The sequence below is a fragment of the Alnus glutinosa genome, chromosome 11, assembly GCF_958979055.1.
Source record: "Alnus glutinosa chromosome 11, dhAlnGlut1.1, whole genome shotgun sequence".
NCBI lineage: Eukaryota > Viridiplantae > Streptophyta > Magnoliopsida > Fagales > Betulaceae > Alnus > Alnus glutinosa.
Window position 1 is genome coordinate 21,176,198 of NC_084896.1, and position 17,294 is coordinate 21,193,491.

General features: G+C 38.8%; 1 protein-coding gene across 3 annotated transcripts in view; it reads left to right on the forward strand.

Annotated features, from left to right (window-relative positions):
- Nucleotides 1-436: 436 nt before the first annotated feature.
- Nucleotides 437-17,294, forward strand: part of LOC133881376 (uncharacterized) — a 55,218-nt gene continuing 38,360 nt past the window's right edge. Inside the window, exons 1-9 of one of the 3 annotated variants that reach the window (XM_062320289.1) lie at nucleotides 437-693; nucleotides 927-1,028; nucleotides 1,168-1,327; nucleotides 1,449-1,628; nucleotides 2,523-2,657; nucleotides 3,260-3,342; nucleotides 9,510-9,603; nucleotides 9,698-9,797; nucleotides 16,732-17,251. In XM_062320289.1, coding sequence (XP_062176273.1) covers nucleotides 449-693; nucleotides 927-1,028; nucleotides 1,168-1,327; nucleotides 1,449-1,628; nucleotides 2,523-2,657; nucleotides 3,260-3,342; nucleotides 9,510-9,603; nucleotides 9,698-9,797; nucleotides 16,732-16,808 — 1,176 coding nt within the window. In that variant the 5' untranslated portion in view covers nucleotides 437-448 and the 3' untranslated portion in view covers nucleotides 16,809-17,251. Of the gene's footprint in view, nucleotides 694-926; nucleotides 1,029-1,167; nucleotides 1,328-1,448; nucleotides 1,629-2,522; nucleotides 2,658-3,259; nucleotides 3,343-9,509; nucleotides 9,604-9,697; nucleotides 9,798-16,731; nucleotides 17,252-17,294 lie in introns of those variants that run through there. The other 2 variants (XM_062320291.1, XM_062320290.1) reach the window with 2 other exon arrangements.

The window sequence follows — 17,294 nt, forward strand, 5'->3', positions numbered from 1 at the left end:
TCCGGACACTGATTCGGTCGGATCTAGTCGGATCCGGCCACTGATCCTGCCGAGATCCGGCCGGATCTGACCGGGCCCGGTGGTTTCCTGCCGGAATCCGGTAATTTTGGCCGGATCCGGCCAAACATGTTCGCCGGATTCCGGCGACGGCGACCGGTCGTTGCCGGATTCCGGCGATAGTTGCATTTTCACTTTTCGTAATTTTTTTCGTGCGAACCAAACGCCGAAAAATATTTTCGAGAAAATAATTTCTTTTGAAATTGATTTCATCGAAAATATTTTACGACGGAAACCATTTTACGTCGAAACAAACGGAGCATAATTCGAACCCGTTTTTCCTATCGTATATTTGGCCATTTGCGTCGAACTGGCCGGGACAAATGGACCGACACCTGTCGTTCCCTGCCCGGAACACTCACCCCTTCCGTGCCAGACCTATCGAACATCGATGGCTCTCTCGCTGCTACGAAAATGGAGCTCTCTCTCAGCATTGAGAGCCGGAGCTCGGACCTTCCGATCAAACGCTGCGTTGGAGGCCCTCGTCAAAGCTTCGGAAGACAAAGTCCCCAACTTAGTGCTCTACAACTACCCGTCCTTCTCTGGAGCCTTCGCGGCTCTCTTCGCCCACCTCTTCCACTCTCGCCTCAATCTTCCTTGCCTCATTCTACCTTTCTCTTCCGTTGAGCCTCTCAGGTACAATCGCCATGAACATATTCCTCGTGTTTTAATTTCTTGGTTTAGTCTTTGTGCTTAATGGTGGGCTCTGTTTGGCTGTCGAGAAAGTGTGAGAAAAGCTCAGTCGGAGCATTGAGCTTAGTTGAGATCAAATTTTGAATTTTGAAACCGAGAGTTTAGAAAATACATAAATTTGTTACCGTTCTTTAGGTATTTCATGTTCTTCAAGGAATTATATTTTGCTATTGTAGGGTTGAAGATTTATACGTTGAAGGGCTTGAGAAGTGCTATCTGATTGACTTTCTTGGTCCAAAAGGATTTGCCATGAAACTTGCACGGCGTTCGTCATGCGAGTAAGCTAAATTTGATATGTCTGATCGTCAATTTATTTTCAACTATCCATCTTAACGTGCTAATTATTGTGTTTTATTTTTTCTGAAGTGGGTTTTCAATGCAAGGTATAACTTGTTTAGTATTTGTTGATTCAATTAGGGTAATAGGCTTTGATCACCGAAAATCAGTACTTGCACAGATTCCTTCCGCTGAAGATCATCCTGATAACCTCACATTTCATATCGATATTGAGAAGAGTAGTTCTAGTGCTGTATATGAATACTTTTCTGATAAGCTTGCAGATATCGGATGTCCTGATGTAAGTAGAAATTAAACTATTATCCTTCATGCTTTATTTTCTAGCACGTTACATTCAGATAACTGAAGCATGAATATATTTATTTATTTTTATATTTTAAAAAAAAACTTTTTGAAACAAGAGGGTGGTTGCAAGTTTGTTGGACCCAAAAGACCGAGATCGTGTTGAAACAATTCTTAGGTATATTGAGGATGTAGATCTTCGACGATGGAGCTTAGCAGAGATCAGAGCATTTAACATTGGACTTAGTGAATGGCGCTCAAAGTTGAACTGTATCACTAACCCATACGTGTATGAACAGGTTGGCAGTTTAAATTCCAATTCCCTTTTTTCTTTTTCTTTTTCCGTTAAACATATATAGTTCCATATTATTTTTGACTCTCATTGTTTTTGGTTAATTTTACCATTTGTATTTTCTATTAGCTGCCTGTTAAATGCTAATGTAGGCTTCTGCTTGAATCCAGAGAAAGCTGTGTATATATATATCTGTGTTGTGTGTCTCTGTGTATATAAATTGCCTTTCAGTGGGTGTACATTTCAGTTCAATTAAGTGCAGTAGCTATATTAGGCAAGTAGAAAATTCTGTGCTCCCATGTAATAAAAATTTAAAACATTTAGTATCAAATGCTTTACAATTTCCATTATAAAATCACAATCCCATGAAAAGACAAGTTCAGAGGTTTATGGTTTTACATTTTCAATTTTCTGGGACTGATTGAGATCATGCCAGCTTTTTCTCTTACTTGTGAGGGTTTCTTCTGCTTTAAATGATCATTTATCTGATAAATCGGTAAATAAACATCAAATTCAAATTGTATTCTGTCTTGATGCATCATCTCTAGAAACGTTATTGCAGTTATAGCCATTCCTATTTTTTTGATTCAGTATTTGTATAGATGTTAGGTTATGCGGAGAAGAAGCTAGATCAATTGTTGTGAGTTTCATGAGACACCAGCTAAAACACATTGGTTTTAAGTTTTAAAAATGTTTGCAGTTTAAAGTGATTTTTTTTTTTCTTTCTAAATTTGGACTTCGAGTAGCGTATTAATTTAGCCTATTTCATTAGCACAGGGTTTAATGTGTTTTGAAATTGGACTCTGTTCCCGTTTTGGCCCTACATTTCTATTATTTCATATCTTGTTTTTGTTTAGTAGATTAAGCTTCTTTAACCTGGTTTGGATCATCTCTGTTGCAGTTACTGGACTTAAGTTCTGTGGATTTAATTGCTAAGGGAAATTCATATATTTCCTCTCGCCAGAATGCTGCGAAACAATTGCTGGATAATGTTTTCAAAGTTCGATTGGGCAGGGGATTTTATGGGGAGTGTCTGGTAACGATAAGTCTCTACATTTTACATGCATGCATATATTTGATGCCTTCGTTAGATTTTCATCCTATAATACCGTTCCTACTTTTATTTGGTCAACTCATTATCTAATTTGGATGGATTCTTTTTTTATATGGGCTTTTTGAGACCACTTTCCCATCAATATTTTTTTTTTTGATAAGTAAGAATTCATTAAAGAGCGCAGAGGGGCGCAACCCTAGTACACAGAGAGTATACAAAGGAGCCCCTAATTAGAGGACCGAAACGAACAAGAAAGTAAAAAATCAGCGTACGACATACTACCCATGCCATTCGCCGACACCCAAAAAAACAACATATTAAGCATAATTCTACAAAGAGCCCCAGCCTGAACCTCCACATCCTCAAAAAGCCTAGAATTTCTCTCCCGCCACAAGCCCCACAAAACACAAAGAGGAACCTGCTTCCAAACACAGTGAAAAGAATCTTCTTTCCCATCAATATTACTCTGCCTAACGTGGGACTATTTGATGGCTTCGTTATGATTCAATATAAAATGCTTAGAATGTGGAACTTTTACCCATAGTTTTTTAAGCAAATTTTTATTCCCTTCATTGTGGTCTTAGGGAGCTAGAGTGGATGGAAATTCCGAGTTGAGTGATGAAATTGCCAAGCAACTTAGTGTAAAAAGTGCTGCAGCTGGTCTAAGGTATTTTGTCTAAGCAAAGGTGTAACATGGTTTATGTATTCTTGTAAAGTTGTATCTCTCATTTTAAAATAATTGTCCGCCGTTGCATGTGGTTGCCTACCCATTCTGGCTGTTGAAACATTAAATTAGTGTATTGTTTTTTAAAATATATATATATATACACATATATAAGAGTAATTGGTCCCAAAGGGAGAGGAGATTTGAACTTGTTATTTCCGCTTCATGAGGCCTGGTTTCTAGCCGATTGAACTACCCCTTGGGGTTAACAATAAATTAGTTTTTGAATCGACATTGGACCCAATGTTATATTCTAGGTTGCTATGGCTCTGTGTTCCACTGACAACTAATTGATGAGTGTTTGTTCATGACGACAATTACATGGCTAAGGGGCTAGCACCATCCAACCAGCTTGATTTTTAGTTTGTTGCGAAAAGATTATTTTCCTATGAATTATGAACTTTGAACTTATCCAAAAAAAAAAAAAAAAAAAGAATTATGAATTTTTTAAAAGATTTCTTTTTGATAGGTAATCGCAATTCATTACAAAGTGCAAAAGGCATAATCTAAGTACACAAGAAGTATACAAGAGAAACCCTTAACTAGAAAAGATTGTCAAAAAGGGCAAAAAAAAAAAAAAATCCAGTTCTCTAGTGCTTACTACGTATTTCCTTTCTGGTTTGGTAGTTTGTTTCTTTTAGGGTTATTTTTCTTTCCATTTCCATAGTCTTTCAATCAGACGTTACAAAGTCATTCAAGCAGTATGAATCATAGTTAGTCAATTATTTTCATCCACCAAAATTTTGGAGTTGTTTTGATGAACAAGGGTCTTAAAAGTTGAGGGCTTGTGGCCTTTGGGCCAAATGACAACTCACATCCCCCTAAAACATGGGGTGGTGGGTTATTAGATAAAGGGTTTGTGTCCCTTTCGGCTTGAGTAATTTTACCAAGCAAAAAAGAAAAAAAAGGTGTTAAATTTGAGAACACGGCTTGAATCAAGAACAACTCATGGATTGTTGACTGTAGAACCTCCAAGATCCATTTTGTTCTTTGGACACATTTTAGAAGAAATGTTGACCTTACAACTCATGGATTGTTGACTTTAGAAGGAATCCAACACATTTTATTCTCACCTTCTTGCCTTACTCTTTGGGAATACAATAACTCAAAGAAACCAGAGACTACTTCCACCTCCCAATCATTCACGGGTCTTGTAAAGGATATATTCCAGTGAATGTTTCTATTTCGGAATTGCATATGATTCGTCACCTACATATCTTTACAACAAGCAACAGTGAATAATTCCAGAAAGGAGAATTTCAAAGGTTGTTCCCCACACCATAAATCATGCCAAATTGCATTGTAGATCCACCTCCCACCTCAAACCTCACAAATTTAGAAAAACCTTCCCACTTCCTCCTTATACTTTTCCACACTGCCTGAAACCCCCTTAAAACACCAACCTCTCCTCCAAACTATCATATTTAGTGTCCACCACTGATCACCATAGAGCCTCCCTCTCTGTAGCATACCGCCACAACTACTTACCCCCAAAAGGGCTCGATTAAACTGAATAAGATTTTTCACCCCCAAACCCTCTTAAATGATTGTTGTACATATTTTCGACCGCTTCAGTAGATGAAACTTAAACTCTCGCCAATACCCCCCCCCCCCTAAAGAAAATCCCTCTAAAGTGTGCACAAGAAGGCGTATATATAAAGTAGATATAGAAACATATGTGAAGTAGAAAAGATTTGCGTGAGAAATATATTCTTAGAGTTCATATTTATTTGGAATGTTCTAGTTCACCCCCATAAATCGCCGTTATAAGGCTCAATTTCACCTAGTAAGTAACCAATGTGGGACTTAGCACCCATTGGTTTCTTTCTATAAATCACACACACTGTGTGGGCAACTCTTCTTCCCAATATTGGATTAGGGTGTTACAACAACGACAATTCTGGTTCACTCCTAGAACTTGTCAGAGATATCAGTGCAGCCCCGTCCAGGGGGCTCTGGTCCTCTCTCACCCTTCTATTGGTGTCGTGGTTGAAGCGGTTTCCCCTGGGCTTATCTTTGTGGTGAGGGCGGATGGGTTTGGCTATTGGCTTGAAAGTTTGCCTTGTCTAGGTAGGAGGTTAAATGAGGGGGAGAAATGCCTGAGGGTGAGGAACCTGCTTAGGGAATGGAAGGTGGATATTGTTTGTTTTCAAGAAACTGAGCTTGAAGTCATGTCTCGTAATGTTGTGCGAAGCTTGTGGGGGTGTCATCGCGTGGATTGGTGTTGCTTGGATTCTAGAGGGGCTTCAAGCGGTATTTTGATTATGTGGGACAAAAAGGTGTTGAGTGATAAAGTCTATTGAGCCTTACTCTTTCACAAAAGGCATCTTAAGGGAAAAGGTTTGCTCAAGGTTTATAAAGCCCACAACCTAGGTATACATTGGCAATGTGAGACTCTTAACATTGAGAAGATAGATGAGTGTGTGGGGGAATTCACCTTGGTTGTCACCTTCAAAAACATTGAAGATCATTTCACCTAGGCTTTTGTAGGTGTCTATAGCCTTAATTCTGATGGCGATAGAAGGCTTGTTTGGGATGAGTTGGCTGGTTTGCTTAGTTGGTGGAACTTGCCTTGGTGTGTTGGGGGCGATTTTAATGTTACTCGTTTCCCAATGAAAGGTCAGGAGAGGCTCGTTTATGCCTTGCTATGATGGAGTTCCTTGACTTCATTTTTTACTAGGGCTTGATGGACCTACCTCTTGTTGGCTATACTTTTACTTGGTCGAATAATCTAGACCTTCCCTCTTGGTCCAGAATTGATAGATTCATTGTCTCTTCGGCGTGAGAAGCCCAGTTTCCTGGTGTATCCTAGAGGAGGCTCTAGGCTTTGCTCGGATTATTTCCCAATTCTTCTAGATTGTGGTGACACTCTAAGGGGGAGTAGGTCTTTCAAATTCAAAAACATGTGGCTGAAGGTTTTGTGGACAAGGTGAAATAATGGTGAGATTCTTATCATTTTTAAGGCTCGCCAAGTTTGTCTTAGCTAGCAAGCTCAAGCTTTGAAAATTGATTTGAAGAGATGGAACGAGGAAGTGTTGGCAATGTAGAAAGGAGGAAGAAGATCCTTCTAGAAGAGTTACATGTTTTTTATGTCCTTGAAAAAGATAGGGCCTAAGGCATTGAGGAGAAATTGAAGAAGTTGTTAGCAAGTTAGAAAGATCTACCATGGAGGAGGTGAATTGGAGGCAGAAATCTGGGGCATTGTGGTTAGGGGAGGGTGATAAGTGTACTAAATTCTTTTACATAATGGCTAACTCCAACAGAAGGAAGAACTCCATTGTCTCCCTACTGATTGGTGGTACAATTTCTACCAATCGAGCGGAGGTCAACAAGAACATTGTCCAGTTTTAACAAAAGTTATACACCGAATAGGTTACTTGTAGGCCGTTGGTGGATGGCCTTTCCTTTGATTCCATTGAGGAGGCTGAGGCTAGTTGGTTGGGGAGAGATTTTGAGTAAGAGGAGGCGAGGAAGGTAGGGAAAGCCGTGAATGGTGACAAGGCGCCAGGCCCTGAGATTTCGCTATGGCATTCTTTCAAGCTTGCTGTGATGTTTTAAAAGTGGATATCATGAAGGTTTTTCGTGACTTCCATACTAGAGGTAAGTTTGAGAGGAGCCGTAATGCTTTGTTTATCGTTCTCATTTTGAAGATTCCAGGGGTTGTTGACCTCAAGAACTTTTTACCTATTAGTCTTGTGTGCAGCATTTGCAAAATTATTGCTAAGATTCTAGCAAACAGGCTAAAGTTGGTGTTGTCGCATAATGCTTTCATAAGAGGTATGGAAATCCTAAATCCTATTCTTATCGCCAATGAATGCCTTGATATTAGATTAGGATCTGGTGAGCCAGGTGTTATATACAAAATGGATATAGAGAAAGCTTATGATCATGTTAATTGGGACTTTTGTTGTATATGTTGAGGATGTGTGGTTTTAGGGGCAAATGATGTTCTTGGATAGCTCATTGTATTTCTTCGATGTGTTTCTCGATTTTGGTGATGGGCGACAAAGAGACCCCTTGTCCCCCTTGTTGTTTGTCCTTGTGATGGAGGCATTGGATAGAATGATTTCTACTGCTGTGAGTGGGGGGCTATTGTCTAGTTTCTCTGTGGGAAACGTTGGTAGGTTTGTTTTTTCTCAACTTCTGTTTACTGATGATACTTTGATTTTCTGTGATGCTAATCCAATTTATCTTTGTCATATGCGTTGCTTATTCCTTTGCTTTGAAGTTGCTTCGAGCTTGAACATTAACTTGGTTAGGTCAGAACTGGTTCCTATAGGAAATGTTGAGCATGTGGAAAGACTAGCTGGTATTCTAGGTTTTAGGGTTTCCTCTTTGCCGATGAAGTATCTCGGCCTACCGTTTGGGCCCTCCTATAAGTCCAAGCATATTTGGGATGGCGTTATTGAGAAGATTGAGTGTCAGTTGGCTAGTTGGAAAATAATGTACTTGTCCAAGGGTTGTAGGGTTACCCTTATCAAGAGCACCTTGTCAACTTGCCTATGTATTTCATGTCCCTCTTTCCGCTCTCGGCTAGTGTTGCAAACCGTATTGAGAAGCTCCAACGTGATTTCGTATGGGGTGAGTTAGGTGAAGAGTTCAAATATCACCTGGTTAGCTGATCCAAAGTTTGTTCACAACTCTCTGAGGGAGGGTTGAGAATTCTAAACTTGCTGGTGTTTAATCATGCTCTCTTAGGCGACTTTGGCACTGTGTGCATGAGAGAGAGGCTTGGTGGAGAGTGGCGGTGGACTCTAAGTTTGGCAGTTCATGGGGCGGGTGGTGTTCTCTTGAGCCTTCTGGAGCATTTGGCCGGGGTTATGGAAGAATGTTATGAAGGGTTGGGGGAAACTTTTGCGTCACACCAGATTTGAGGTCGGAGATAGTTCCAAGGTTAGAGATTCTGGCATGATCAGTGGTGTGGGATGTGGCCTTTAAGGAAGCCTTTCCAGATTTATTTGGGATTGTCTGCCCAAAGGATGCCTCCATTGCGGCTCATTTGGAGTTTTATGGTGGTTCCATTCAGTAGAATGTGAGGTTTGCTAGAGCGGCTCATGATTAGGAGGTGGATGCATTTTCCTCATTTTCCAGGGTGTTGTATTCATCTAGAGTAAGACGAGGAAGTGAAGATAAGCTATAGTGGATCCCCTCCAAAAGGGGGTTGTTTAAAGTTAAATCCTTCTATTGTTCCTTGGTTCGTAGTGAAGGTTGCTGCTTCCTTTGGAAGAGTGTTTGGTAAACTAAGGCTCCTTTGAAGGCGGCCTTTTACGCTCGGTCAGCGGCTCTAGGTAAGATTCTTACTGTGGATAAACCTCAAGAAGCAGCACATCATTGTGGTGGACCGATGCTGCATGTGTAAGAGGATTGGAGAGTCTATGGACCATCTTCTTCATTGTGATGTGGCTTATGCCTTTTGGATTGCCTTTTGCGTTTTGTAAAGCCCGTCTTCTTTTTGCTTCTTCTAGTTAGGTGTTTTCTTTTGTATATTTTATGTATACTTAGGGGCGCCTTACGCTTTTAAAGATATGTGTCGATTACTTGTCAAAAAAATTATTTGGAATGTTTCAGGAATTATGGAAATATTTCAGGATTTATTTGTTCTATCCTGGAATTACTTGAAACTATGGGAGATGCCCAATAAATTCTATTTTCTATATCATGCATGAATTTTTTTAAAAAAATATTGGATAAATTTTACAACCGTTTGAATTTACTGTGGCTTAGATCTATTTGGCAGGGTAGTCTGAGTTGTCTGGGTTTCAACTGAAGTGGGTAATCATATTCTCTGCATCTGCCCTTAGGTTACAGGTGGTTGGCAGAGTCAGAGAGCTGAATCTTTCTCGTGCTAGTATTTAAACTATTTATCAGGAATTTGAAAACTAGATAGAGTTCTGGTTTTCCATTTAGTGTTGGCAACGAAATCCATTGGGTAAAAAGCCATTGAAAAATCTTCCCCTACTAGTGTTTATGGTTGTTTCTTCTCATTTACCATTAATTAAATCCTATCTCATGTCTATAGTACAATGTTATTTCCATTGTGGTATTAGCATCATGAAGTCATTGGTATTTGATTATTAGTTGGCATTAACTTTCTCTATTGATGATGTCAGGCCTATAGGAGCTGTTGTATACATGCAACGATATAATCTTAAAATGTGCTTGAGGAGTACTGACAGTGCCACTGATACCTCTGAAGTTGCTAAGGTTTGCATCATTGTCCACTAAACCATGTGTTTTACCTTCTTATGATCAAATATTTTGGGCTAAATTAGTGAGTCCACATCTTGGGAACATGAAGGCATATGGTGGAGGAGGTTCTCCAAGTTCTAGCTCCTTCATTATAAGGATGGATGAGTATAACCAGTGGCTTTCAGTGAATTCAACGAGAGCATGTCAAGGTGTGAAACACTATCCTCCCAATATTTTATGCGACTGGATTTCATTGAATTACTAAACCATCTTCATTCTCAAATTTCTCTTTTTGACATTAAAACTACATATAACTTTCCTGACTAATCCAATTGTTAGTATTAGCTGTGAGATAACTGCCAAAAAATCATCAAATACATAAAATTATAACATTGAAAGCTAGCATTAGTGATAAACCCATGGTTCAATGGTATTTTTTCTGAGGTGTCACATTATTGAGGCTTCTAGTTCAGGACCAGTCAGGCAAATGAGTCCAATCTGATAGATTCTTAAAAGCGATCATGCAATGCTGTATATATAATTTATATCTGAATCTCAAGATTTTATTACTGATTAGTCTTATTTTGCCTTTCACCTTAGATGGACTTCAATACTTTCATGATTAGCTGTAAATAAATACTACTTATATGGAGTTCAATAGCAGTTATACTGAAAGTAATCATGAATAAATACTTTCACTTAACTCATCATGATCACTTTCCAAATTCTAATGCTTGTGTGAGAAATCTCTGTCCCGAAAGTTCCAAGTTACCAGAAAGTGGCCAATAGTGTCTCTCTAGCACAAACAAATGTACTAGCACCCCCGGCATGTTCAAGGCCAAAACTGGCACATGGTCCTCAAAATAGGAAGAGAAACAGAGACAAACATCAAAAACAGAAACAGAAACTAATAATTCTCAAAGAATCTTGACTCCACCAAAACAATGACGTGACATCTTGGGATAAAGGGAACTTTTGGCAGATTGTGAAACATTTTAAACATTTTCTGCAAAACAACTAATTTTCCGGTGTTTGGCTATCGCCATGAAATAATCCTAAAACCAATTCTTGATGTTTGGTGCGCACTAAAAATCACCAATTTTCGTTGTTCGGTGCGTACTAAAAATCACTGGTTCATTATTGTACGAACACCTTTCCTACAAAGAAACATATTATCAAAAACCTTATATACATAGAGACATGAATTAGAACTGAAAAAAAAAAAATTCAAGTAGGATTAAATCTATTAAATAAATTCAAATTCACATATATACCTATTTTTTAAAATCACATTGATCTTCCCTAGCTTGATGAGGCCCATCCCACTATGTAACCAAACTCATCACCTCGAGTGGCAGAGCTAGGATTTTGATTTAAAGGGATCGATATATATATATATATATATATATATTATGAATGAAAAAAAAAAATTGATTAAAAAGAATTATCTAAATATAAAAGCTTCATAAAAGTTTAATGATGGAACTTTTTGAGAAAGAGTAGGAAGAAATTAATTTGAAATGTTAAAGGCTTGTAGTAGGGGAAAATACTGTAAGACGAAATAGCAAATCACAAATTCTTCTGATTCTTTGATTTACAAATAAATAGCACTTAGTGTTACGACCTAGTTTCACAAATCAGGCGTAGAAAAAAATAACGGTTTCACAATTTGCAAATCAGAGCTAATTATTTAAAGCCGGTGCGGCTTTCAAGAGTTTGACAATTCAAAAAAAATACGGTTTCAGAGGGTGTGTTTGGTAAAGATTGTTGCGTCGATTTTTTTTTTTTTTTTTGAGTAATTGTAAGAAGTGATTGATGTGATATAAAGTATAAAGAATTTTTATGGAAAAGCAAAAAGGTTTTGTATTGTAGTGGATTTTTTTATTTGAATAGTAATAAAAAATTATTGATATGATATAAAAAGTGAAAAAAGTTGGAATGTTTTGAAGTTGATTGTTTTTGGAAAAAGTAAAAATAAAGGAGGGGAATGGTGTGTTGGTTACCGAACACCCCCAGAGTTTGGCAATTCGCAAATCAGAGTTAAAGTCGCAATTAAAAAAAAAAACGATTTCTTAAGTCGGCACATATTTCCAAAAAAAAAAAGGGGTTTAAAGTCGGTGCGGCTTTTAGAGTTGAGAAATGTTAGGGATACTATATCTTTTATTAAGAAATAGTTACTAAGATGATGTGGAGCTTATTCATTGGTAACATTTTTTTTTGGTAAGTTATTTGCAAATTTATTAAAAACAGCGTAAGGCACCCCTAGTACAGACGGAGTATACAAAAAGCAACAGCCTCACCACCGACCCGATCCAAGTACAACCCACAAAACAACCCAACCCCTAAGCCCCTAATGCTCACAACCCTCAATCTTATCCATCCGCCTATGCTCCTCATAAGGGTAGAGAGGAAAGCCACAGATTTATCCTCTTGCCCCTTAGTCTCGAACCCCATCGAAGAGCAAAACACAGACCATTCCAAAGGAGAGATAGGCTGGAGACCACCCGCAGAATTGAGAGAACAAGCTCGAGTAGCACAACCCCCGCCTGAGACACCATGATCTGCCAGAGGAAGAGAGGACGAGCTCGACTTGAGAAATCCCCACCTGAAGCCCACAACTTTGTGTTCTCCTTGACCCACCACCGACTTCGGCTTCCTCCCTTTGTGCTTATACTGAATCAGAGGCTTGGACGTAGGTTCTTCCCAGGATGAGATCGGAACCGGAAGGAATCGGAAGAGAATCATTGGCTTCCTCCGATGATGCCACAGAAGGAACCAGAAGACAAAAAGGAAGAGATTCGGTGCCCGAATCCGAACCCGGGTTTGAAAGCATATCTGGACATGTACCCGAATACGAATCCATACCCGGATCCGAACTTGAACCCGAACTGGACTCCACAACTGCTGAAGAGAGTCCACGCCCCGCCAAAACTGACCCACAAGCCTTCTTCAAAATGGGTTTAAACCCAACTCGAGCACACTTTACACCTAAGGAACGTTTCGCCCAATGAACTGGGCCATAGTCGAAGCAACTTGGTCCAAGTCTGACCTGAGGAGCCCGAGAAGATTCTTCCAAAATCTAGGGTTTACCAGCTTCATCTTCCTGCTCTTGCTACCTCCATGACTCCGGATCGTCGAAGACTTCTCCATCAACCCCAGTTTCTTCTCCTCCAGATCAAAGCAATTCACTGCCACTCTCGAATCCTCTTCGACTCTGAACAGCGACATTGGCAGCAAATCCAACTTGCTCATCTTCGCCATTGGCCGTGACGTAGCCGAGATCTTAATAGAGGAACCAACCATCCCACGCACCACATCCGCATAAGACGAAACCACCTCACCCTTCTCGGGTCTATCCCCTAAAGGATACCCATCGGAAGAAAGTTGCATATTCTTCCCATCAGAAGAAACCACAACACCCCCTATCGACCCAGTCGTTGACTCAAGAAACACTACCATCTTGCTCAGTTCCCCCGCAACTCGCCTCCAACCCTGCCCATCTCGAGCCTCAGGGAGCCAAATAGACCATTTCCGGCCACCAATTGCGAAAGAGGCCACCTTCAGAAACCTACCTACCTGTTTTCCACCTTTTTGAACAATCAGCACCTTTGAATCCTCCCGAAAAGACTTCACAAAGTCCTCAACCCCCAGCGACTTCAGCGCCTCCTTCACCGTGGCCACCTACCAAGCGGAACACAGTGAGCCCAAAACCACCACCCCTGAAAAAGACTTCATTTTTTCCTCCAAAAGAAGCTTTGAAGAACCAAACTTCGCCAAAAAAACGAAATCTTTAGCTTCCACGACAAATCTACGCTCCATGACTGGCCTCAATCGTCAAACTCCGAGAAACCGCATCACTGAGCACGAAGATAGAAGGACAAAACGGGAAGAAACAAGCCTAGCTAAACAAAGATAGAAAAAGAAGGGAGAAAGAGGCGATCTAACGTTGGAAGCTAGCGAGACACGCCTGCATGCGCCACCGCTAGCGGCGGGAGGGAGGGGGAAGGAGAAAAAGTGTTTTTTTTTTTTGTTTAAGTAGGGGAAGGAGAAAAAGTTTGAAAGACATCCCTTTAGTACCCCTAGCATTTCTCGATAGAGTTTGGCAATATTAGTTAAAGGTGCATTTGGAATTATTTAAACGATCGTTTTTGGTAAACAAAGCTCAGACGGTGCATTTTTGGAAAAAAGTAAAAGATTGCGTCGTCTTCAACCTTCGTCTTCTTTAACCATCATAATTTCGTTTGACCTAATTACCAGAAAGTCCGAAACAATGGCAGGAAGAAAATCACGGCGTCGTGAATCCCGGGCCTCTTGAAAAAGATTTGTCCCCTGATAAGTGGCTGACTGTGGCCAACTAGGGCATCCGGAGTAATTTTACCAGAAATAAGGAGAATTTTTGGGTGGTGAGGGGGGCATTTGACTCCTCTCAAGCCCCCTCCCTTTGCCCCTGATCGACTCGACCCCTAAGAACTCTCTCTCTCTCTCTCTCTAAAACAAATGGATGTGGAGGAAAAGTTAGAACCAATGATAGAGATAATCAGTTTGAAATGCACGTACTTTGGAATTGATGGTCAACCTCTGCTGGGCTCCACTTTTCTAATCGACGATATCTCTTTTGGTGTCGGAGACCTTGCCTGTATTCCAACCATTTGGCACCAGATTCCTGAAGACTTTGAAGTAGGACGTTATTTTGAAGTTTTAGACCAAGAATTGTACTTTTGGCAGATTGTGAAGGCTTATTCTTTTTTGGATTTTTTGATGTTATAGATCATTTGTTGTATATGGCACTCTCAATTCAATAGTACGAGTTCTTGTGGACATCACTGGCAAGGGGGAGGATGTCAGTAGAGATGTGGAGGTGAATGTTGCGAATGATTTTGGGGTGGGAAAGGGAAGGGGGGCGGGGGAGGCTTGGTGGTGGAATAATCTCTGGAGATGGGTCTTGGGAGGAGGGGGCTCGCAGAATATGTAAAGCATTTTATGAAAAAAATTGTTGGATATGTTTGTTAATTTTTTTTAATTGGTAAGTCGTGTACCCGATAAATCTTGAACCCATGACCTTACCCTTTACCTTGCTATAAACGAAGGAAGTACCATTTGAGCTAAAGCTCATTGGAAAATGTTTGTTAATATGTTTAAGGGAGGTTGTTCTTTTTTTTTTTTTTAGTTTGAAAAGTGTTATGATGCTATATAAAACTGAAAATAGTTTTGAGAAGTGTTTTTTGGTGGAGTCCACATTTGAGAAAATGTTTTCTATAGAGAATACCTATTTATGTTGAGAAATCCGAATAGATGTAAAGTCTTACTTGTAAAAAAATATTAAAAAATTACAAATTCAAAAAAAAAAAAAAAAAAAAAGGTGGGGATGGCCGCACGCCCATCCCGACACTTTGGCCACCATGCAGCCACCATAACCTTTTTTTTTTAAAAAAAAAAAAAAATTATAAATTATTTGATTTTTTAAATAATAAGTTAGCTCTTACCCCTTCAAAAGTTAAGCACTTGTTTTGTCAAAATATTCCTACAACAAAGAAAGAAGACGGAAAACAAAATTATTTTTTGTTTTGAGTTGTTTGTTAATGTATTTGTGCCGAGAACATAAAACAAAAACTGTAACAAACATGGCATTGTGTTTTAGATTAGTAGACAGAAAAACATTTTCAGCTAACCAAGTTTTCTTCCCTCATTATACGCCTGAAAATACTGAAAACATTTTACAGAAACAATTTTATGCCGAAACAAAGTCTTAATCAAATAAAAGAAAGAAAGAAAAAAAGGGTTTGCACAAGGTCAAGCTCCGTCTTTGCCTCTTTCAAACCATACCCTATATCTTTGAAGCGAAGTTTCATACTCCTTTCAAATTGATGCTTGCTTACATAGAATGAAAATTGAGAAGGTGCTTTGCTGTTCCTCGTCTTCCCTTTTTTTTTCTCTTTTAGTAAGGAAAAAGAAAGAAAGAGAGAGCGAGGAAGAGAAGAACTAAGGAAAAATAAAAATAGAAACAAAGAATAGAAATGTAAATTAAGAGCATCCCTAGTGAACTCTCGTTTCTTTAGGATAAATCTGGTTAAAATATTCACATTTTTTAGTTTAATTAGCAAATTTATAAAAACACCACACAATAAACGCTCTAAATCTCACTCTATTCTATTTAAATATAATTTTATCCTAGCTTTATTCTGCTTTTTTTTTTATTCTCCAAATCACCCCACAAACCGAGAGAGAGTGAGAATATGAATATAAAAATGTATGAAAATGAAATAGAGAGGAAGATTGTTTCTCCAAATATGGAATACAAATTTGACTAGTATTATAATAGAGAATGAAAAGAGAGCTTGATAAATGAAGGTTTTTGTGAATTTTAGCCAAAATTTGGCTAAACATCACTTTTGGAGAGCTCAATGGGGATGCTCGGGGTGTTTGGCAAACCATACAGTTGGTTCATTTATGATTAAACCAAACTTGAAAAAAGTCTGGTCCAATTTAAACTAGTTTTATTTTATACCCAGTTTGTCTGGATGTTAGAACTAGTATGAACTACAATGCAGTTTGTTTAGACTAGTTTGAAATTTATTTCAGTTTTTATTGAGCTTATCTATTCAAATGTCTATATAATTAGCCAATAATTAGTCATTAAAAATTGAAAAATAACAAGGATAATTAATATTTTGAAATCTAGACCATAAAAATAACATAAGTTGCCCCCCTCCCCCACCTCCCTCCTCCTCCCATACCATCCTACATCTTTTCTTGTTTTAGTCTCATATTTGATTTTTGTGAATCCTAACATATAAAAGAAAATAATTTTAATGAAACAGATGTGATTTTGTTGGAGGAGGGTGGGAAGGAATGAGCATTTATTAGGTAGAAAGTCCAAAAATATTGAGCCTTTTTTTTTTCTTCTAAAAAAGTTTGAAATAAATGAATCAAATGTTAAAACAAAAATTTGGACGGAATATGTGTGCGAAATGGATACATTTTAAGCTAGTTTTTATGAGAATATAATTACGAAAATCAAATTTAAGAAGTTTTTGGTAGAAATGTGCATTTGAAAGAATCAAAATTAAAATTAATTTTGGGTAGGAATATATCTATTCCAATTTTGAATGTAAAAGTATCAAATTTAGAATCACTTCTTGACAGGGTTGTATTTTCGGTTGAAATGGGATGGTGTTCAAACTCTTGAAATGCAGTCTAGGCAGCGGGCCTCCCCTTTCTGACTGGACTGACTTGTCGAAGGGTCAATCCCCTCTGGAGCATGCATAGAGTGGCGCTTGAAAACGGGCAAGTTTACAGGTTGCTGGTGTGAAATCGGAGGAGACTGGACTTGGATAAAAGTAGGTAATAAGGGAAGGGATTGCAGGAGTTGGCAGGCAAGGGAGAAGGTTGTTTGCCGTTTCTGGGGTCCCATACCAATGTTGCGTTGTTACAACCTTCCTTCCACAAGGAATCGTGTAGCCCTTGATATGCGACTACTTGCAACTCTGATATTATATACATTTCTGCTCTTAGTAGAAAAGAAAGGAAATTGTAATTCCTAGACGTGCCTAATTTTTATCAATCTCCAATTTTATAGGAAAAGTTAGGTCTAAAACAGATGCTTGATTTTTCCAATATTTTCCTTGAATGATCTTAATCCCACTATAATCTATACCATTTTCTACTAATACTCCACCTTCTACAGTCTTATTAATACCAATTGCATT